The 13,695-nt window shown below is 57.2% G+C and overlaps 2 protein-coding genes across 5 annotated transcripts; one reads left to right on the forward strand and one right to left on the reverse strand.

Annotated features, from left to right (window-relative positions):
- Nucleotides 1-170: 170 nt before the first annotated feature.
- RELL2 (RELT like 2) lies at nt 171-8,239 on the forward strand. 3 transcript variants are annotated; one of them, XM_010718842.2, is made up of 7 exons: nt 171-441; nt 1,126-1,191; nt 1,269-1,335; nt 1,447-1,635; nt 5,222-5,702; nt 7,602-7,644; nt 8,161-8,239. In XM_010718842.2, the coding sequence occupies exons 1-6, from the start codon at nt 234-236 to the stop codon at nt 7,641-7,643; spliced, it is 1,053 nt and encodes a 350-aa protein (XP_010717144.1). In that variant the 5' UTR covers nt 171-233; the 3' UTR covers nt 7,644; nt 8,161-8,239. The 3 variants fall into 3 exon arrangements, with proteins under 3 accessions (XP_010717144.1, XP_010717143.1, XP_010717141.1); XM_010718841.3 differs by having other exon boundaries at nt 172-441; nt 7,864-8,219; XM_010718839.3 differs by having other exon boundaries at nt 172-441; nt 7,602-8,219.
- Nucleotides 8,240-8,356: 117 nt separating this feature from the next.
- FCHSD1 (FCH and double SH3 domains 1) lies at nt 8,357-13,550 on the reverse strand. 2 transcript variants are annotated; one of them, XM_019620284.2, is made up of 19 exons: nt 13,471-13,550; nt 13,137-13,234; nt 12,981-13,026; nt 12,092-12,165; nt 11,722-11,866; nt 11,509-11,645; nt 11,368-11,431; nt 11,168-11,296; nt 10,915-11,037; nt 10,732-10,827; nt 10,554-10,661; nt 10,370-10,474; nt 9,918-10,166; nt 9,755-9,838; nt 9,492-9,669; nt 9,200-9,405; nt 9,028-9,118; nt 8,897-8,964; nt 8,358-8,728 (listed from the first exon to the last, which is right to left on the reverse strand). In XM_019620284.2, exons 1-19 carry the CDS (start codon nt 13,489-13,491, stop codon nt 8,669-8,671), a joined length of 2,082 nt encoding a protein of 693 aa, XP_019475829.1. In that variant the 5' UTR covers nt 13,492-13,550; the 3' UTR covers nt 8,358-8,668. The 2 variants fall into 2 exon arrangements, with proteins under 2 accessions (XP_010717139.1, XP_019475829.1); XM_010718837.3 differs by having other exon boundaries at nt 8,357-8,728; nt 8,897-9,118.
- Nucleotides 13,551-13,695: the final 145 nt, after the last annotated feature.

Genomic DNA, 13,695 nt, shown 5'->3' on the forward strand with positions numbered 1-13,695 from the left:
GTTCCCGCTGCTCCTGCTGCCCTTGGGATGCTTTGGTGGCTGCGGTGTGTCCTTGGGAAACAGAGCTGAGCCGGCCATGGCAGGGCTGAGCCTTCATCTCATCCCCAGCTGGGAGCCGGGTCTGACCCGACAGGGCCTGGAGGCAGCATGGGGACTGAGGGAGAAGAGGAGGAGGAGGCGCAGGCAGCCTGCTGGGGGTCTCCAAGCCACCTTCCCCCTTCTCCTAGATCCGCATGTCCGACCAGAGCAGCAGCGAAGATGGGGAGTCCGACTCCCAGCACAGCCTGTACATGGTCTTCCTCCTTGTCTTGGTCTTCTTCATCATGGGGCTGGTAGGGTTCCTCATCTGCCATGTCCTGAAGAAGAAGGGCTACCGGTGCAGGACGTTCCGGGATGAACTCGACCCAGATAACAAGGACGTGCTGGCAGAACTCCAGGCCAGTGAGTACAGGGGTTTGGGGGGCTCCGCTGCTGCCCTTTGGGACACTTCAACCACAGCCTTTGGGTGTGAGTTGGGCTGGCTGGAGGATGCATGGTGCGATGGGGCAGCGAGCTCAGCCCTGCTACCAAGGGGCTGTCCCTATCACAGGCAGCACTGAGTCTGGGTGCAAGGCAGAGCTTGGTCCCAGTAAGCTGCTTGACTTGGCTGCACATGGATGGTGTCTGAAGTTTCCAGGCTGATTTTGATTGCTGGAGATGCCACAACCTTGGGAAAGTCTCTTTGGGCAGCAGCCCCTGACTGTGCTCCGCAGGGCAGCTCCCCACTAGCTTGAACCTGCTCACAGGAAAAGCCAACCCTGCAGGCTGGGCTAAGGTCTCCCAGCCAGGCCTACTGTCACCAAAACGGCCAAAAGCGTGTTGTGATGGGTGCTGGGGATGGGTACCAAAACAGGGCAGACATCCAGCTGTATTGCCCCAGCGTGCTCTTTTAAGCTTCAAATGCCATAACTCTGGGACTTCCTCCATTGGAGATTGTTTCTATGTATTTAACAAGCCCTCCTTGGGTTTCTTGTATGTGAACTTGTCCCATTTACCCTTAGACCTTTAGCCCTGTAGCACCCTGCAGCCGGGTGCTGTAAGGTTGGCCCAATCCCACCCCTCAGGCACCGTAATTTCTCCTTTCAGATGAAGAGGAGGAGCTGAACGAGGATACCGTGGAGAAGATCGTGAGATGCATCATCCAGAATGAAGGTGAGTGTTTCCTAGGGCTGGCTCACAGCCTTGCTGGCCGCTTTGGCTGACACAATCCCTTTTTCCTCTCTCTTCAGCAAATGCAGAAGCCCTCAAGGAGATGCTGGGGGACAATGACGGGGACATCGCAGTGCCAATGCCCAGGTGAGGGAAACCTATTCCAGCTTGTGGCTCTTCCAGAGTCAGGGAGAAGAAACCGTTGTGTGTCACCTTGGTGCTGAGGATTCGACCTGTCGTGTCCTTTTCCTCTTGCAGCCTTTGTCCCCACCGTAACAGCCAGGATGGAGGGCCCCCTCACCACCATACAGTGCACCTGGGCTCCACGCAAGCCCCCTGCATCCACTGCAGCAAAAGGAGGAGGCACCCACTGCACCGCCAGGGCCGGTCCAAGGATGGCAAAGGCCGGATGCACCCTGGAGAGACCACTGTCTTCTCAGTGGGCAGGTACTGCTCAGATGGAACGTTGCTCCGTGAAGTCTTTTCTGTCCCACTTGTCCACTTGCCTCATGCTCCTCCCCATCTCGTGCCCTGGGTTGGCCCTGCTGTTGGGTCCTCTCACACCTCGAAATTCCCGTGGTGTGTGGCTGTGACACATGGGTTTCCTCCCTCCTCCTCCCTTTGGTGACTCAGGCTGGGGTTGTCCCGCTGGTTCAGAGCAGAGCAGCACCAAACCCACATCCCTTCTGAGCCTACAGCAGGGTAGGAGGCAGCCTTCCTGTGGGGCAGGTTGTAGGGATCTCATGGAGAGGGGAGACAGCAGGTCCCTGTTGCAAGTAACTCCCACCAGAATGAAAGAATGGCTATTCTGCTGCAAGTCTTCGCCTGCAATAATTATGGTAATTAGATACTGTGGGAGGAAGGTAAGAATAGGGGAGTGTACTGACAAATCCCACAAATAGTCTCCCAGTCCCCATCTGTTCTCACCTCAAGGGACTTCCTGAGCTACCTGTGGTCTCTGCGCTGTGAGTAACTGATGCAATCTGTGACCCTGCCCAGGCTGCCCCATTCCCCAGCAGAAGTGTTCTGGTGACGTTCAGCCAGACTGGGCACCAGGGCTGTGGGCTTTCTACCATCAGAGACAGGAATCTCACAAGGGTGGGGAACTGGGGGCTTTGAGGGGAGCTGGTGCCCTTGCTGTCAGCTGGCCTGAGTTTTGGGACTGGTGGCTGGTAAACCAGACCTCTGTACAGCCCCATATTCGTGGCTAATCTCATTCCCTGGCCGGAGCCCAGCTACATCTCTCCTCCATGTCCTTCATCCATGCTCTTCACAATCTCCTCTCACTCACCTCTGAGTGCATGAAGAAGCTGATCTCCGTCCCTGACTGCACCTTCCCTCACATTCTGATGTTCTCTCTTTATCCTTGTTATCTCTCTTTATCCTTCATGTCACATAAGATGTTTCCAAGGTTATATTTTAAGTTCTCACTTCCTGAATCTCCTTGGTATGAGGTCCAACTGCAAGGTTAGCGTAGGTCCACAGCAGCTGTGCAGGGCTGGAGCATGTGGCCGATGAAGAGCTGCTGAGAGAATGGGGTTTGTTTGGCCTGGAGAGGTCTCTGGGGGGATTTAATTGCTCCCTAAAACTCAAAGGGGTGGGAGGAGTTGAAGTGAAAATGGAGCTGGTCTCTTGCTGGAGATGCACATTGGAAGGGCAGGAGGCAACAGCCAGAAGTTGCAACAAGAGAAACATGGATGGAGCATGAAAAGAAAATATTTCATCTTGGGACAGGGACTGTAGGAGCAAGGAGATGGATGTTCAGGAAGGCTTCCAAAACCTGCCTGGAGAAGGCCATGAGCAACTGGAATGAGGGTGGGAATTGGCCCAGTTATGGGGGGACAGGAGGCACCGGAGACCTCCTGATGGCCTTTCCCACCTAAATAATCCTGTAATTCTGAGTAATCAGGGCTATGTGTGCCGTACTTTCATATTATTGAATAATTTGCCATCTTTCTTAGGGTTCTCCCTAAACCTTTCATCTTTGCCACCTCTACCATGCTGCTGGGCAGCCCCATAAGGGAATGGCAGAGCTCATCCACAACCCACAGAGCTCTCATCCCGGGCTTGCTCAGCTGCAGCATGTTGTGTCCTATTGAACCAAGTGTCCCAGCCATGCTGCTTAGGCAGACAGCCAAAGCACTCCTGCCTCATGATCCAAAGGCTTCTTACGTTATCTCTTGAGTCCCCTCCAGCTTCTCAGAGTCTTTTGTAGCTCTCTCAGGCTGACATTGCTCAAAGGCATTACGAAGAAATGGTGTTGTCATTCGTAACTCCTCCCAGGCTCTCCTTGCCCGATGGAACATTTGTTGGTCTTGTATCACAGTGCTGGTTCTTCATCTCCAAGTCTTTGGATGGAAGGTCACATCTGATGCTGTTTGGCCTGACCCAGCAGTTCTCAGGGTGCATCTTCTTGGCTTTTCAGTTATGAGCACCATTTCTAGCTGTGATGCTGAGGACTCTGTAGTGTCTACCCTATAGACATAAGCTTATCATTTTGGGTGCTCAGTGCTCTTACGTTCTGCTTAGGACCTGCTCTGTCTCTGTCTGGAGCTCCCTTGTGTTTGAAGAGAATTTAAGAGCTATGATCCTGAACATCTTTCTGATGTCCCATCCCTCACTCACATCCGCTTACTGACCAATCCATCCTTGTTCCACTTCTGGGACCACTCAGTCTGGAGGTGGTCTTTGCTCCCTCACCTCTGACATCTCATCTGGTGCATGGACCTGTGTTCTCAACTCCTCTTTTTGGGATGACCATTCTCTTAACTTGTAGGTCTTACGTTTCTTTGAGCGGTGCTTGAGCTAAACTTGCATTTTCTCTGGCTGACTCACAGTTGAGCTCAGCAGAGCCCGGTCCTTCTGTGGTTGCTCCACGTGTGACTCGTGCAGTGAGTGTGGCTGTGGGGCGTCATGTCCCTCTGATGAATCCAACGTTCCTTGGCCACTGGACACCCACTCATTCTGCAGATTTCCTGTCTGCTGGGCCAGCAAGGGCTCGTAATGCTTACGAAGCAGAATCGGAGCGCTAGTCACAACCAGCTCACTTTAGACTCTTACACTTTGCCTATGCAATACTCCTCCCACATTCCAAGGTTGTGGTAGCTCCCTTGCTTCTCCCTTCTCCCCAACCACAACATTACAATCACCTCCAATTATGGACTCACACATTGTGGGTGTCAGGCCAACTTTGTGGTTGTTCTCCTTCCTGTCCTGGAGCTCTGAGCTGTTCCTGGTGCACGATAGAGGCTTGGTAACACCTAGACACCATCCGTTGTCCCAGAGGACTGTGAACAGTGTGCTTCAGTGGCTTTTAATCAAGCAGTTCCTACTGGCTTCTGATTCCTCTGCTTAAATGCAGCTCATCCTGCAAAACCTTGTCTTCCCTCTGCCTGCTGGGATTTCTGGCTTTTGCTTCCTGAACAGTGGTCAGCCACCAGGTGTTATGTCCTCATGGTTGGTAGCATCCCCATGGTTGGTAGTGTTCTTATGGTCAGTAGAGTCCTCACAATTGGTGAAGTCTTCATGGTCAATAGTGTCCTCATGGTCAGTATCATCCCTGTGGTTGGTGGCATCATCACTGTTCAGAGCATCCCTTCCTCCCTGGGCTCAGCCCACTTACTGTACATCCCCCGAATCCACACTTGAGTCCCTCCTCAAGCCCTGTTTTGGCCAACCTGCATCTCAGGGCATTTCATAGAACAGAGACCCATCCCCATCCCCTTCCCCATCCCATCCCCATCCCACCAAGGGCAGACCACCCAGGTCTGCACCAGTCAACATCTGGGTTGGGCTTTTTCTCTTTCTCTCTGCAGCACTGGGTGCACTTTCTTCAAAAAGTGAGGGAAATATGGGATCAGGTCAATAGGGCATGGCTGGGGTGGCTATCAGTGGTGTTGAAGGAGTCTGAGGGGTGGAGATCCTCCAACAAAAGAGAAAGAGAGAGACTCCCAACTAAAGCTGGAAATAACAGTGGGAAGGAAACAGTGGGAGAAAGAAGAGAAGAGCTTCTGACCTGGTCACCCTACTGCAGGTTCCGTGTCACGCACATCGGGAAGAAGCCGGCTTTCCATGAGCAGCAGGACGGTGCCCAGCCTGATGGCAGCAAGGAGCCAAGCACGGAGGAGCTGGAGCACAGCAGTGAGCGGTTCCAACGAGAGCAGGCTCGCAATGGGACTGTCCCCACGGGTAGCCTGGAGAATGGGGCTGTGCAGGAGGGGACACAGGGTGGCAAGGGCACAGAGCAGAGCCGCACCGGCACCCCAGTGCCTGGCACTGCAGTGGGCAGCTCTCCTGGGAGCACCAGTCGGCAGCGGAGGCTGCTGAGCCGCCGGGTTCTGGGAGGGTCGAGTCCCAGCATCCCAGGTCAGCTGGGGCAGGAGGAGGCCGGACTGGGGTCAGCAGATGAGGTGTCGGATATTCACGGGAGCCTGAGCCTACACGAAGTGCCGGATGAGATGGGGAGAGAAGACAGCAGCAGGAGGCAGCCCGGAGAAGAGAACATGGGCCAGCAGGTGGGTTCCTCCTCCTCCTTCTTGTCCCTGTGTGGTCTTCTGGGTTGGAGGGGCTGAGGGACCGTGGCATGGCACCCAACTAAGGTCCCAGGGTGCTTGGGTGCTGCCAAACATGCAATGACAGAATGTTTGGGGTTGGAAGGGACATTTAAAGGTCACGGAGTTCACCCCCTGCCTGGGCAGAGACATCAGATCAGATTGCTCAAAACCCTGTCTCACACAACTTTGAGCACTTTCCACGATGGGGCATTCACAACTTCCCAGGCAGCCTCTTGCAGCATCTCACCACCCTAATAGTGACAAATTTATTTCCATCCAGTCTAAACCTTTTCAGTTTGAAACTCTTGTTCCTTATCCTGTCACTACTGGCCCTGGTACAAAGCCTTTCTCCACTTTTTTTTATGAGCCCCTTTCTTTCTAGAAACACCACAGCAAGGTCTCCCTGGAGCTTCCTCTTCTCCAGCCCAAGGTTATAGGGTGACTCCTACTGTAGAGACTGTAGAGGAGCTGGGGCTTGATGTGGCATGAGACCTCCTCAGTCCTGCTCACCCTGCTCCTACCCTCTTCCCTGACTGTATATTCCCATCCCTTTGTTAATATATGTGCCAGCAGGGCAGAGGGATGGTCTTGTTCCACCCTCTGAGCCCTCCTCAGCAATACCAACGCTGCTGGCTAGGGCATGGTCCAAACGGATGTGGCTTCTCCTTGGGACACACAAAATCAGCATGACACTGTTCCCACCCTGCCGGTGCCCACTCCCAAGAGAAGGCAGGGTGTTGTTGGTTTGCAGCAAAGACCCTGCTGCTTCCAGTCCTTTGTGCAAGGGATATGTTGGTCTCCTTCGTGGTTTGGTTCTTTGGGCACTTGCATTGGGATCATCATTCCTTGTCTCCCTGATGAGGGCTTCTTTGCCTCTGCCCATGGCTTAGCATCCCCCAAACTGGTGGTCTTGGTGCACAGAGCTCACCAATGCAACATACAGGCAGGTTAAAGATGCCCTGAAGTCCAGGAGGAAGTAAACCCAACTATTTGCATCCTAGATGTTTTGCCACTCTGGAGGGCTGGTGCTCAGGGAGGGGAAGAGCACTTGGTGTCTCCCAATCATCCCGATTCTAATGAGCCCCAGAACAGCACTGGTGAAGATGTGGGTGCCCCAGGCAACAAGAGGCATTTGTTTCCTGCTGCTGCCTCAGGGTTCTTAAGAGCCAGAGAATGAGGAACTCAAATGGTCGGTCTGGAGAAAGGCCATAGTGTGCTTCAGTGCTGGGGTTGTCCCAGGGCTGGCAGCCTGCCTGGAGAAAGGAGGATGGACGTGAATGTGGACAGCCCAACAACAAAGCTGATGGGCTGCGGCCCCTCTCCAGACTCCTATAGGGACAGCACCAGGTCCTCTTTCCTCACTTGGCCCATCATGGTGGCAATGACCACAGTGCCTCTGGTCTGTGTGGTCTCGTGTCAGGGCAAACACGGGGATATGGTGATTTCCTTCTTTTCATCCGCTCCTCTGCAATGCCAGACTTCTCCCTTTGGTTCTTTGAGGAGAGCTGGGAGAGGGGGGCAAAAAGGGCATTCCCCAGCCCTACAGCTGTGGGATGGCATAAAACATAGGACAGGAGGAGCATGCATAGCACTGGGCACAGCTACACACCCAGCCCTTGGGCTGTTCCACCAGGGAGAATGGTGATGGGACATCCCTGAGATGTTTGCCCCCAAGCTCTGGAGCCAGTCAGCAGCTACCCCACCTCCTGGGTCCCTGCCAGGACCAGCACAAGGGTTGTGAGTTGCTGCCTGGCATTTCATGGGGTACTGGGCTGTAAGTCAGTGGTGCTGACTCCACCCAGAAGGGTCACTGCTGTGACCACGGGATGCATGATGCCTGCATCTCTCCTCCCTCCATAGGAGCCCAGCGCTGTGGTGCACGACCGAGGAGCCACTGTGTGATGTGAGTGCTCGTCTCCAGTCTTGGGGCCACATCCAGGGGTGGGCAGGGGGGAAGCCACGGGCAGTGGGTCACAGCCCACCCTACCAGCTTTTGTCTGCGGACAACCCCTATAGTTCTCTCAAGGGGTACCCAGGATCAGGAGATGCGGATGGAATGAGGCTGCTCCAGATGCACCATAGCCAAGCACCGTCCTGCTCTCCTCCCTCTCTATCCCCACAGCTCCTCTCCACTCCTGGCCCTGGTGGCTGACAGCAGGCACAGCGCCCCTGGCCCCACACAGGGCTGGAGGCTCAGCTGTGGGGGGCAGCTGGCCCCGGCCCCAACCTGGGCGAGCAACTTGGCATGGCCAGAGCGACGCACGGACATTACAGACCTCATCCCATCAGCAATAGTTACCCAACTCCCCCCACTGCACCCACCACCCCGCTGCTGCCCATGCCCCGCACCCCAAGGAAGGATGCTACAGGGATGGGCAGGGGCACCGCCTTGAGCCCCCCAACCCTGAATTCACCGCAGATCACAGCCCCGGCGGTGCCACCGAGCACCAGCACAATGCCCGTGGTGCCAATAGGAAGGGACCACGCAGACCCCGGGGATGCTGATGGAGACGAAGCCTCCTGCCCTGCCCCGTTGCAGGGTGAGCTTTGGTGTTGAACCGCACTGTAAATAGATGAGCTAAAACCATTAAAGCTGCTGAACACGGCGGTGGGGTGAACTGGTTTTAATAGGGGCATGGCCACTCTGTGCCCACGCTGGACACGGTGCAGCGCACAGCATGGGGAGGAGCAGAGGCCCCAGGGAAGTGATGCTATGGACGAGAGGCAGAGGCAGGGACATGGCTGCCCCACACTGTGCAGCAGTGCCCCATGAGCGGTGCTGGGCAGGATGCGGCCCCCAAGGAGACCAGCTCAAGGAGTAGCAGGTTGTGCCGTGCGTCCTGCTCCCCTCTGCACCACTGGGAATAGCCCAGGGGTGAGGGGCATGTGCGGATAGGCAATGATTTTGCAGCCTGGGCAACCCAGGGTCAGCTGAGGTCCTGCTCCAGGTCAGGGGCTCGGCCAGGAGGTGGGGGCGGTGCGCGGAGCTGTGGGGAGAAAAACAGACGTGGGGCCCTCAGGCTGAGGAAGGGGGTCCCATTGCCCTGAACCCCTCCAGAATCACACCATATCCCAGCACAGAGGATTCTTCTGGCCCTTTTCTGAGCTCTGGGATAGGTTTGGGGGTCAGAGCATCACTGTAAAGGGACACATACCGGACGGATGCGGTTGGCTGCCAGGTCTGGAGAGCTCTGCCCGCTGCTTGTGCCCTCATGCCTGCAGACTAGATCCACAGAAGGCTCAGACAGGCTCTGAGTGCCCCCAAGGCCACCCCCCTGACACTCACCTTCCAGCAGTAGTTCAGGGCCGGAACCCAGGCTGGCACTGAGTGCAAGGCCAGGAGGGGAAAAAGGTGGTGGGGATGGTGAGGGAAGCTCCTGCGGACACAGGGACACACAGTGTAGTGGGTGGGCAGAGCACAGAGCCCCCCAGACATCAACACCACCACCACCACTGACCTGCCCAGCTGTGCCCCGTGCCCCAGTCAGTTCCTCCACTACCAGCGAGGGGAAAACACCAACTCGGCCATCAAAATCTCCAGTCCAGAAGCCATCATCCACCTCATCCTCAGCACGGGGCAGCACGCGGATGATGGCTCCCTCAGGGAAGCTCAGCTCCTCGGGGCTCTGCCCCTCATAGTCATACAGGGCTCGCACCAGCCAAGCTGTGGGCAGAGTGGCTCAGCACCCCGAGATGTGGTCCCCTGGCCCTGCCCCAGCACGATGCCCCACGTCCCCATCCCATACCCACCTCCAGGCTCCAGGACCAGCTCCGCAGCCATAATGCTGGACAGCTGTCGCTGCAGGGCTGCCCCCGAAGGTCCTGTGGTTCCAGTGCTGGCAGCTGAACCCGACTCACTGCCCACACAGCTCAGGCACAGCAGGTACTTCTCAGGGACATAGCCGACCTGCCCTGCCTTGTTCCGAGCCTGGAAGGGACAGAAACCACATTACCATCCCAGTGATGTGTCCCCAGGCCCCCAGCATTGGGACAAGCTGGATGGGAAATCCCACCTTCACCCACTCCTCCATATCACCATCTTCAATAACTTCCAGCTCCTCTCCCTGCGCGATGGATAGCTCATCTGCATGGCAGCCCTGCAGGGGACAGGTGACAACACATGAGAACCAGGCTGGCAGTGCCATCCCCCTGAATGCATGGCACCAGTGGCTTTACCTGGTACCCAAAGATGACCCGACAAGTGTAGGGGTAGGTGCGAGCAGCATGTCCGGGCTCAGCCTCCTCAAACGTCTCATCGCTGTCATAGTCATCGAACTCAGTGGGGTCCAGCCCTGTGGGTGCCTCTGTGCTGGGGGTGCGTGGGAGCTCCACACCTGCGCGCACAGCCCCAGCCAGCCAGGAATCCACATCCAGCCCCGCTGTACGCAGCAGTGCCAGTCGTGCCTCTGCCTTTGCCCTGCCAACCTGCGAATGGAAGGATGCTTCAGTGACTATGGAGATGCCTACGGAGTAGCGGACAGCTATGGGGTGGGGGACAGCCCAGCCTCACCCCTTCCTACACAGACCCAGTCCCCAGGGTGGCTGCTCCATAGCACAGCGTCCCAGCATAATTGCACACCCAGGAGGTTATGAAGTTTGAGGGCACCCTGAGCACATGTGGGACCCACCTCTGCCTTCCAGATGTTTTCTCGCACTTCCTCCATTTGCCGCTCCACAGCGGCCACCTCTGCCTCGGGGACCTGGTGCCTCCTGGCCTCAAGCCTCTGCAGCACCTGCATGGGCAGCAAGATGGGGTTGCAGCAGTCACCCTCCGAGACCCCTTGGGAGAGACAGCCAGGGCTATGTGCCCACCTCCTCGCCATGTGCCTTGTTCTTGCTGTCTCGTGTTGCCCGCATGGCCCAGCGCCGTGCCTCCTTCTCCAGGCTGGCTCCGCCATCCTCTGGTTGCAGCAGGGACATCTAGGCAAGGATGGGGTTGTTGGGAAGGGTCCAGGTGTGTAGCCTATATTGTACTGATTCTCATATCTACCTCCTGGATGCCATCAAGCTGGAAGCGCTGCTCAGGCACCAGCATGAAGGCGGTGTGGTCCTGCAGGAAAAGTAGGAGGTCCTGCTCCCGGCACACCTTCATAGGGGAGAATAAGGAGCTGGAGGATGCACTCCCATCCCCACCACGTGCCACTCAGCACAGAGATGGGATGGGTGGCAGTACCCGTGCGGCCGCCTCTGAGATGCGCTGGAACCAATCCTGCGTGATCTCACAGCTCTCCACCTCTGCCCGGCCAGCCGTGCTCAGGTGGTCCCGTAGCCGCTCATACAGGTCCCCATCCAGAGCCTATGGACAGCACATCCCCATAAGGACAGGCATGGAAACTTGCCAGCGAGGCCAGCCCCAGCCCCACACGACAACCTGCACCCATTGGGTGACTGTGATGGGACACGGTGTCCCCCCACACAGCCCCCACCTGCATGATGGCAGGCAGCTCGACATGGTAGTAGTGCTCCAGGTGGGCATTGGCAGACACCAGCGTCAGCACGTACTCGTTCTGCACCCCTGCCCGCTGCTTTGAGTACTCCGCCATCTGCATGGAGAACTGGGGATGGGGACAGCAAGGTGACACATTGTCCCCATGCTCAGGGACTGTGCCATCCCTGTGCTGCCCACCTTGGCACTGAGTTTCTGCAGGCTGGCCTTGGTGTGGAAAATCCTCCGGTCACTCTTACGGAGTCTAGCAAGGATGGGGACAGGTAGACCATAGCATATCCCCAGTACTACCATGGCAGCCCCTGTCCCCTCCCTGCTCACCGTGCCTCCACGTCGGCAGCCTTATCCTTGGCCACCTCGCTGCTGCGCTGCAGGTGGCTGAACTGCTTCTTTGCTTTATCTAGCTCCTTCACCGTCTCCAGCAGCTCTGCCTGTGCCTTCTGCAGCTGCTCCATGCTCTGGGAAGAGACATGAGACCTGGGACATATCTCCACTGCCTCACCCAGCGCTGCGGGAGGTGCCCTCACCCCATACCTTCTTGAGCATCCTCTCTTTGGACATCCGGGAGCTCTTGGTGGCCTCAGCAGCCAGGCTGCGGTAGCTTTCAGAGGCAGTGACACGTGCCTGCCCTGTGTATGCAGTCCCCTCAATAATGCCCTTCCAGACAGCAAAGACACTCCTGTAGGGATGGGAACAGAGTTTGCCAATCTGTAGGGCTTTCTTGCATCCACAAGGTTTTTGGGGATGCCCACAGGGACAGGCAGCCCCAGGTACCACATCTGTGGGGATGTCCCATCCAGTGCTGCATCCTCAGGGCACCCAAATCCAGCCTGGTGTTTGTCACCTCCCGGTTGGAAGGCCACATGTCAACCCTCTGTCCCCGTCCTTATTTCCCATAGCCCACCTTGAGTCTCCAGCATCACTGCGGCCCCGCTGCCAGTCTCTCTTCACAAACTGGCTTGCCAGCCTCTGCAGTGCCTGTGGACAGAGTGCTGTCACTAATCCCTCATGAGCACCCTGCTGTGGCTCAGAGGATGGGGGTAGGGGACGGCCCCCCCCCCAACCAATGGTCACTCCAGGGGGTCAGGTTGCCCATGCAGGGAAACGAGGTGAAGGCTGGCTCCATAATGCTGCCTTGGGGCAGGAGGCAAAGGAAAGCTCACATGCTGCAGCTTTCAGGGGTGAGGACCAGGAAGGGGATATCGGTGATAGATGCCAGCTGTGAAGGCAGAGCAGCCTCAAGCGTAGAGCAACCCAACCCTCTGCCCCATGGGGATGGCCCCCATGGGGTGCTACACCCACCAAGATGTGCGCTGAGAACCCAGAGCAGGTAAGTGGCCGAGAAAGCAGCAGGGCAGCAGGAGGGAGGCAGAAGACATAGTGCAGTGAGGGGCCAGGCCCCACTCAGAGCCCCCTGGGTGATGCTGGAGGAGAGAAGAGGGATCAGGGGGGAGTGGGGATAGTGGAACTGCCAAAACCCCAATGAGCTGAGAAGAGGGGACACAGGAAGGGAGGCTCAGGTCACAGCGCAGACCCCAAGGGATGCAGTGGGAAGCCCCAGGAGCTCAGATACATGCCAGCCCTGTGATGACCCAGCAGACACAAGAGTGGGAACGCTTCCTCCCCTTGGGCACTTCCACTGTGCCCCAAAACTCAGCAGACTGCATTTGTGCCACGGTCAGCGAAGTGCTCCAGGATGCATCGATCCCTCCCAGCTGGCACTGCGCTGACCCTTCCTCCCAAGGGCCCCATCCAAGCCCTGTTTGCAGGGCTGATTTCCCACACACCCTTACCTGCCCGTACTCCCGCTCAATCGCAGCCCTCTGCTTGCTGTAGGACCTGTGGGACAAGGCAGCAGGGCAGAGAGTGGCAGTGGGGCCACCTCTTCCTACCACCTCCACGGGTGACATGGCCATGCCTGCACCTCAGCAGGCTGAGGATGGCCTTACCTGATGTCCTCCAGGAGCTCGGCATCCCGCTGCTGCTTGCTCTGTAGACCACACAGCTGCTCGGCAAAATGGAGCTTCACCACCTGGCTCAGCTTCCCCTGCAGGCAGAACGCTCAACCCTTGCCCAGGGGTCCTCATCCTCATCCTCATCCTCATCCTCATCCTCATCCTCATCCTCATCCTCATCCTCATCCCATTCCCATTCCTATCCCCGTCTCTGTCTCTGTCTCTGTCTCCGTCTCCATCTCCATCCCCGTCCTCATCTCCATCCCTGCTGCAGTCCCCAAACGCAGATCCCGATGCCACCCTTCTTGCACCCCAACCCCGCTCTCACCTTGCGCGGAGGCGGCTGCATCTCCCCAACCCCGCACCCGGCCGCGCAGCGCGTGTGCGTAGCCCGGAACTGAGGCTCCGCCCCGCCCCTCCGCTCTAAGCCCCGCCCCCCGCTACAAACCACGCCCACCGCGCTGCCCGGCCCATTCTCTGTAGGCCACGCCCATTTGCTGCAGACCCCCGCCCACCAATACAGACCACGCCCATTTACTGAAGACCACACCCC

This window comes from Meleagris gallopavo, chromosome 15 (assembly GCF_000146605.3).
Source record: "Meleagris gallopavo isolate NT-WF06-2002-E0010 breed Aviagen turkey brand Nicholas breeding stock chromosome 15, Turkey_5.1, whole genome shotgun sequence".
NCBI lineage: Eukaryota > Metazoa > Chordata > Aves > Galliformes > Phasianidae > Meleagris > Meleagris gallopavo.

What these genes read in the sequence shown, in the direction of transcription:
- FCHSD1 (XM_010718837.3), bottom strand. Translation starts at nt 13,491, where the DNA reads ATGCAGCCGCCTCCGCGCAAG. An exon ending in TCTCAGAGGCGGCCGCACGG is followed by an intron (nt 10,828 to 10,914) that starts GTACTGCCACCC and finishes TCCCCTATGAAG; the next exon opens with GTGTGCCGGGAGCAGGACCT. An exon ending in ATATGGAGGAGTGGGTGAAG is followed by an intron (nt 9,670 to 9,754) that starts GTGGGATTTCCC and finishes TGTCCCTTCCAG; the next exon opens with GCTCGGAACAAGGCAGGGCA.
- RELL2 (XM_010718842.2), top strand. Translation starts at nt 234, where the DNA reads ATGTCCGACCAGAGCAGCAGCGAAGATGGGGAGTCCGACTCCCAGCAC. An exon ending in ACTGTCTTCTCAGTGGGCAG is followed by an intron (nt 1,636 to 5,221) that starts GTACTGCTCAGA and finishes ACCCTACTGCAG; the next exon opens with GTTCCGTGTCACGCACATCG. An exon ending in AAGAGAACATGGGCCAGCAG is followed by an intron (nt 5,703 to 7,601) that starts GTGGGTTCCTCC and finishes CTCCCTCCATAG; the next exon opens with GAGCCCAGCGCTGTGGTGCA.